This window comes from Sardina pilchardus, chromosome 1 (genome assembly GCF_963854185.1).
Source record: "Sardina pilchardus chromosome 1, fSarPil1.1, whole genome shotgun sequence".
Taxonomy (NCBI): domain Eukaryota; kingdom Metazoa; phylum Chordata; class Actinopteri; order Clupeiformes; family Clupeidae; genus Sardina; species Sardina pilchardus.
The window spans coordinates 40459119-40466419 of record NC_084994.1 but is presented as its reverse complement, the minus strand read 5'-3'; the positions used below and the strand labels follow the sequence as shown (position 1 = coordinate 40466419).

The window sequence follows — 7301 nt, the reverse complement described above, 5'->3', positions numbered from 1 at the left end:
AGACCGATGACCGTCTGCATGCCCTGAGGCAAATCACTTGTTAACTGAGCAGCATTCATTCCCAGATTCAGTCATGTCCCAATGCCCACAGTCTTCACTACGGCAGGGGGTCAGTAGTGCTCCTGATAACGACTGACAAAGACTCTTTCATTTACTCTTTCAAGTTTGGGCCTTAAGTCACTGTGTTTCTGCGTCGTCCTGGCAACCGTGACTTTGAGCACAAGTTGAGGGTTGTGGGTTGTAATTCTCTGTGTGGCGTAACTTTGTTGTTAGACAAAAGTCCTCTAGGACAATGATTAGCCAACCAGAAAGGTGTGTCAATTAAATAGACATGATCACATTCTCTCATTTCACCCTGTGGTTTTGAGGTTGGATGTGGTTTGGGGGGGGGGGGGGACAACAACTTTTCCTTTCCTAAACGGAATTCAATTGGCCACGGAAAGGATATAAAACCAATGTACTTTGAATAGTGATTTCTATTGAAAAAGTAGTATGATGTTGTGTTTTTACAAATTATCACTGGACAATTTCATTGCTGGTCAACATTACAGTAAATTCAGAGATACTGTACGATGTAGAATCTGCCCAAAGATGTATACCACCAGAGTCAAATACAGAGGTCAATGGTGCATGACAATATCAGACTCAGATCTGTAGAGCAGAGTGTAGACCCAGTTCATCCAGAACTTCATCGCCTTCTTACAGTAAAACATTGAAGTAAGTAAGTTGGATGTTTTAGGTCAACTTGGCCAACCAAAGTGTTGTCATGGTCATTTTAGTAATGGTAACAATTGATTTGGTTGACAAAAACATTCTGGTGTTAATGATTCAATGATTTTGTAGTGCAGAAGGTCTGTTACATTTGGTGGCCCATATGATGGGTTGGACTTTGCCAACTCAATTCACATTCCAAGGAGAGATGTAGCACAGTTTTTTTTTTTTTTAAAGTTTGATATCAATCTGAGTCAGGGGTTCAGTGGGGATATGGAATGGGAGATTCGAATGAGAGTGAGACAAGTCACTACCTGTTTCATCTGAAATTGTGTGGGTTCAGGGCCTCAACTCTTTGGAATTCAACTGAGATGTTTGTCATGTTTATCAAAACAGCACAGCAGAGTAAAACTTAGTAATGAGGAGTTCAAGACTTTCTTAATTGCCAGTAAGAGGGATTTATTCATGACCTGTCCATGACAAGGGGGCACTGTTCAAGAAAACAAACACACATGGCAGACTTCATCACAGCGTTTTACTGCTGCGTCAACATATCTTTTTTTTCTCTAAAGCAATCCTCTGTCACTATCACCCCCCACGTAACCATGGCAACACGAACGCCCGTCCCTCGGCTGCAGCAGGTAACAGCGGCGGCCGCGCACGCGTCAGCGCCACTACCGGGACTCCTCCTTCTCCAGGAGGCCCCTGTAGACGGCGATCTCCTGCTCCAGGCGGCTCTTGATGTCCAGCAGCATGGTGTACTCGCGGCCCTGCTGCTCGATGCTGGCGCGCATCTGCGACAGCTCCTGCTCCAGCATGTTGATCTGGTTCTGGTAGCCGCCCAGCATGGCGCTGTAGCGGCCCTCCGTGTCCCGCAGGCTGTTCTCCAGCGCACCTTTCTGCAAGGGGTGGCAGAACAAAAGGTGTGGCGGTGAGGTCTAGTCTATAGAACGTATATAGTCTAGAACGAAGTCTAGAACGTCACTTCAGATCTGCAGGAATCGGCTGTTATTCTATGTTTGTTTGTTTGTCTGTTTGTTTGATTGTTCGGTTGGTTATTTGCTGTTGATCTAGCTTAAGCTTTCATTGAGAGGAAGATCATGGGTCAGTGGACAGGATATCAAATGTGCCAATGAGGACAAATTTGTCCATTTTGTACAAAGATTTTATTCATTATGGGGATTATCAGCAAAGCTTCATTACTGTTAAAATGAGGTCACCATGGATGTTCTGGCCTTGTTTTTGCAGTGAGCACAACACTGTTAATTTGCATTTAGCGTAAATGACAGCAATTAGATGGAATTTCCTGATAAGTTTATAACTGGGCGTCACACGACGCAATGCTGTGGCCAGTTTGTATACGTCTTGTATAAACCCAAGTCTACCGCAAAACTGTTCCATGCCCTTTTAAAACTAGCCATTCCATAAAGGCTAAAAATAATCATCTCTTTTTTTGGAAAGAGAAAAGATGTGAAAATATTTCTCTCTCTTTAAAAAAAAAAAGAATGCGGCCTCTGGGGCTTACATAAGCAGCTGACTTTGACACTAACGGTCTGTGTGCAGGAGAGGCGAAAGTAGTGAGGAAGTGTCATTCCGCATATGAGGACGATAAGCCCTAAAAGTCTGACAGCGTTCCACCCCATGACCGCTACCCCCGAATTCCTTTGGCCGCATGCCTCTGTTAGGAAAAAGTGAGCGGCGTCTCCAGCCAAGGTCTCATATTACAGCAAACTGGGGGGAATGGAGGAATGAGCTCAGTGAGAGGCGTATTTTCATGTTTTGAGTGAAGGTCCTTATGCTTTCAGGTCATTCATTGCATTTTAAAGTGTAATATGACCCTATTAGACTGTTAATACCAAAAAGCCATTCGAGAACTCTCAGAAGAGAATTCAGCTGCATGAAAGAACACCCTGCTCTGCTCTAAACCCATTTTGATCATGCTCATAAATCATCGGTGTGTGTGTGTTTGCCAGTGTTTTGGCTCTGTTTGATCCTATCAGCTCCCCCTCTTGCATCACCACGCTGGTGTTTAGCTTTCTCTAGTGGAGCAGGGGCAGCTCCATCCGCCCTCCCCCCCTCTCATAACCTCTCCCACCGCCCTCCATTTCCTGCTCATGCATGACACACTCTATCCTGGCCTTACGTAAGACCGCTGGCTCTGATCAGACTCTCCTTTCGCAGCTCTCGCTTTTTTTAGCTACATTCTTGAGCAAGGTTTTCACTTTTCCTCACACCAAAGTCTTATCCTGTTCTGCTTCTCATGAACAATACATATATGATTCAAAATACAAGTTTGTTTAAAAGCATAATTTGCCATTTGCCATTATCTGAAACTCAGTAGTTTGCTCACAGTAATTCTCTGTGCACTAAGGCATGTACCCTGTCCCAAGTGCTCTCACACTCACAGTAATTCTCTGCTTCATTAAGGCATGTACCCTGTCCCAAGTGCTCTCACACTTACAGTAATTCTCTGCTTCATTAAGCCATGTAGCCCTGTCCCGAGTGCTCTCACACTCACAGTAATTCTCTGCTTCATTAAGCCATGTAGCCCTGTCCCGAGTGCTCTCACACTCACCATGCTCTGTTGAGACTGGAGCTCGATCTCCAGGCCCTGCATTGTGCGCCTGAGGTCGCTGATCTCCGTCTTGGTCGTCTGGATGGTCTCTGTGCTGATGGCCACCTCCTTGCTCAGGGATGTGGACTGTAACACACACACAGAGAGATAAAGAGAGAGGGAGAGAGAGAGAGTCACTTTTCTGTCCGATTTACCATAGTGCAGAAACAATGGATACATTCAGTAGAATCATCTTTCTGTGTTGAGGCATCCTTAATGTCGGCAAACATCATCCCTGTAATTCACTGTCAGAATGGTGTCTGACTGCCTCTGATGTCGAGCTGTAACACGTTCGCTAACTTACGACACTATAATTGACTGATTTGTTTAATTACTGGTGAGGTTTATGGCCTGTAATTATCTTTAATGCTAGGAAGTTCTTCTGCCAGAAATGGACATGGCTTCATTGCCAGCAGAGTTTGGCAGGAATAGTAAAACAAACAGAGAAACTATGATTTGTTTCATTACATCTCTTATTATTAGCTTTGCCGTTTCTTGCTTCAAGCGAGTTTGTTCAAGTTACCATGAATCACAAGTTGATCATAAGTGTCTCTGTGTGGTGCTTGTCCATCTATGAGTTTGTGACGATCTGTCTAACTGTCCGTACTGTATGTCTGTCCATCTACAGACCTTGTTTCTGCCTGACCCACCTTGTCGTTGAACCAGGCCTCCTGGTCGCGGCGGTGTTTGTCGATCATGCCCTCGTACTGACTGCGGATCTCGTCCAGAACCCTGTTGAGGTCCTGCTGGGGCGCGGCGTCCACCTCCACGTTGACGTTGTGGGTGATCTGGGAGCGGAGGGCAGCGAGCTCCTGCACAGAGCAGACAAACAGGGGGATGGATGAAGTCATGTCAGTGATGTTTACAGTGTTGTTGCTGTTATCAAACAGTGCGCTAACTCTTGAGGAAACAACACCTTGTGTACAGGGGGACAGGTAGGTGCATGGTTTAGTGCTAAACCTGGATAAGTTTACTCTCAGTGAGTTATAAACCCTCTGAAGGAAGAGCTCATTGGCTTTGTTTTGTGAGGAGAATGAAACCACAGGATTCCTCTGTTAGAACTTAGGCTAGCCACTTCCTCTGGGTTAGCTTACTGTGGTTTGCCACCAAAACCGCTTACTTAAAATGCACACCCCAGGAAGAGGCATGCTCTGTTTTTAAAGGCAACCATGTTAACAGGCCATGTGACTTGTGTGCACATTTGCATCAGATTTGCACATTTCACACACACACACACACACACACACACACACACACACACACACATACACACACACACACACACACCTGTATAACATTGCATTGCCTCTCCCTTGCTAAGCAGAGAACAGGCTTTGTGTACTTAAGTTATTTTTAGTAATTGAGGCTCAACCAGGTGCATTTATCTGACGTGGCTGGGTAAATTAAAGATATGAAGCTGTACGTGACTTGTGGTTTAGCACTATGCCATTCCATAGGCTACAGACTAAATATTGCAATAACACCTCCAGGGTTCAATAGAAAATAGGGTGTATCTTAGGGTACCTCCTGGTGGTTCTTCTTGAGGAAGGCAAGCTCGTCATGCAGGCCCTCGATCTGCATCTCCAGGTCGGACTTGGTCAGGGTGGTCTGGTCCAGCAGGCGGCGCAGGTTGGCGATGTCCGCCTCCACAGACTGGCGCATCATCAGCTCGTGGTCAAACCTGCCACAGGTGACGTGCACACAGGCACAGGTGAGAGTGTGACGATAATGCTAACTAAAGTGAAGTAAACTGAAAATGGGCCAGGACTTGATTTTCATGCAAAAGGTTTCCGTATTTGTGTTTTATGAGGGAGGTTATTTTTATGGACTCACTTTGTCTTGAAGTCGTCAGCAGCCAGTTTTGAGTTGTCGATCTGCAGCAGGACATTGGCATTGTCGATGGTGGCACCATTGATCTAGCGATCAAGAGAGAGGGCGTGGTGTTAATGTTTACACAGCCTGGTTGCAACACATTAACCCTGGCTTAACACCTTGATAAGGGCGCTAAAAGGTGTATGAAATGATACATCTGGGAACCCATCAGGGAAAGTTACATTTTCAACTCTACGAGCGATACTTGAAACTCCCACTAGCAACAAAAAATGAAACTTTCCACTTGAAATTGATTGTGCTCAAACTTTGTTTCTGCCTCAAAATACCCATACGTTTCACATTTATCACAATTATTGTTTTATGACTTTATCAATGATGTGCTATAGGTTCTTCTGCCAAGAAAAAAAAACACCATTGCAGGTTTCACACTGTTTCATGTGTGTCTAAGTCCTAATGGGCAGTAACATGAGAGCCATAACATGCAGGAGACACATTTGTAATTCAAAGCAGGATGCCGCTCTCAGTCCCATTCCTAACCGGCCCGGTAATCTAAAGAGATTATTCCCAAGGTGATGAAGTGGAGTCACTGTTTTCAGTGCAATCCACGGTCGCCCATTACACCGTGGAGGAGCAGTGGGGTGTGGCCCCTGGCAACATAGTCATTGATGCAGCTATTTTACATTCTGTTCTGTTCTATTCTATTCCATTGTATGTGTTTTAGCATTTTATGTATGCAGTAGTGCATTATGTATTTATTTATGAATATACTACCTCAATAGATGTCTGGCACTTTACAAGGACTGCGATTCATTTTGTTGTATCTGTTACAATGACACATAAAGATATCCCATTCTATTCTAGTCTATTCTATTATTCTATTCTAGCTATTTTCCTTTTGTTTTTCCTATGTTGTTTTTTTTTTTGGCTCTGTTCAGTTCCTTAACCCAAAACACATGCAAAACAGTTTGTGCACTGTAAAACATGTAGTGAAATGGGTCTATGCTACTGTACTCAACCCCCATGCGGGCTCACCTTGTCCTTCAGGTCGTTGATGATGGCCCAGTAGTTGCTGTAGTCCCTCTCGGCGGCCGGGCCCTTCTTCTCGTAGTACTCCCTGATCTTCACCTCCAGCTCGGCGTTGGCCTTCTCCAGCGAGCGCACCTTGTCCAGGTAGTTGGCCAGGCGGTCGTTCAGGTTCTGCATGGTGGCCTTCTCGTTCACGTGGACGCTGTCCGAGTCCAGGGCGCTGGCCAGGCTGAAGCCGCCTCCGCCGCCGCCGCCGCCTCCGCCCATGCCCATGCCCATGCCCAGGCCGCCGCCGTAGCCCGAGGAGAGGGTGCGCATGGACGAGGAGGAGATGCGCGTGCCGCCGCCGGCGCCCCCGCCGTAGACGCTGAAGGCCTTGGGCGCGGAGGACATGGTGCCCACGCGGCGCTGCGAGATGATGGTGGTGCCGCCGCTGCTGTAGGCGGGGCCGCTGGAGCGCTGGTAGCCGTACATGCTGAGCTGCTGAGTCTGTGAGCGCTGGACGGAGAGAGAGAGAGAGCGAGAGATAGAGAGAGAGAGAGAGAGAGGACTGGACAGGATCGGGAAGTCTCTCCTGGAAGTCTGCGGCTGCATCCAAGGCTGGACAGCCCTCATATAGTCCTGGCCAAGCCTTGGGGGCGGGCCCTACGGGTGAGTGGGGAGGGGACAGTGGAAGTGAGTGAGGGTGTGTGTGTGTGTGTGTGTGTGTGTGTGTCAGAGAGAAATATTGCCAGAGAGACCAACAGAAAAAAAGCAAAGGAGAAGCAGAAAAAAAGGAGAGAGAGAGTTTTTTCCTCCTACACTTTACGAGCAGAGCCTGGCACACACAGATACCACTGCCTTTGCCTTAAAGGTCCAGCTCACTTCTCACACACGTGAAGTGCAAAAGAATGTGTGTGTGTTTGTGTTTGTGTGTATTGGTATGTTTATGTGTGTGTGTGTGTGTGTGTGTGTGTGTGTGTGTGTGAGAGAGAGATAGAGAGGGACAGTGTCTCAGTGAGTGAATGGAAATGAGAGTGTAATCTCAGGTTATCTGTGCCAGAGGCAAGAACCCACACATTGGTGCTCAGACAGCCAAAATATGTGTGTGTATGTCTGCTTATGCTTGCGTGGGTGT

The 7301-nt window shown here is 46.6% G+C and overlaps 1 protein-coding gene across 1 annotated transcript; it reads right to left on the bottom strand.

Annotated features, from left to right (window-relative positions):
• Positions 1-1145: 1145 nt before the first annotated feature.
• Positions 1146-6774, bottom strand: krt94 (keratin 94). The gene is made up of 6 exons (XM_062544302.1): positions 6191-6774; positions 5159-5241; positions 4850-5006; positions 3976-4137; positions 3287-3412; positions 1146-1610 (listed from the first exon to the last, which is right to left on the bottom strand). Exons 1-6 carry the CDS (start codon positions 6656-6658, stop codon positions 1386-1388), a joined length of 1221 nt encoding a protein of 406 aa, XP_062400286.1. The 5' UTR covers positions 6659-6774; the 3' UTR covers positions 1146-1385.
• Positions 6775-7301: the final 527 nt, after the last annotated feature.

Coding starts and splice junctions, on each gene's coding strand:
- krt94 (XM_062544302.1), bottom strand. CDS start 6,658: ATGTACGGCTACCAGCGCTCCAGCGGCCCCGCCTACAGCAGCGGCGGC. Junction 3,413..3,975: donor AGGCCTGGTTCAACGACAAG/GTGGGTCAGGCA, acceptor TGTGTGTTACAG/TCCACATCCCTGAGCAAGGA. Junction 1,611..3,286: donor TCCAGTCTCAACAGAGCATG/GTGAGTGTGAGA, acceptor CACCCCTTGCAG/AAAGGTGCGCTGGAGAACAG.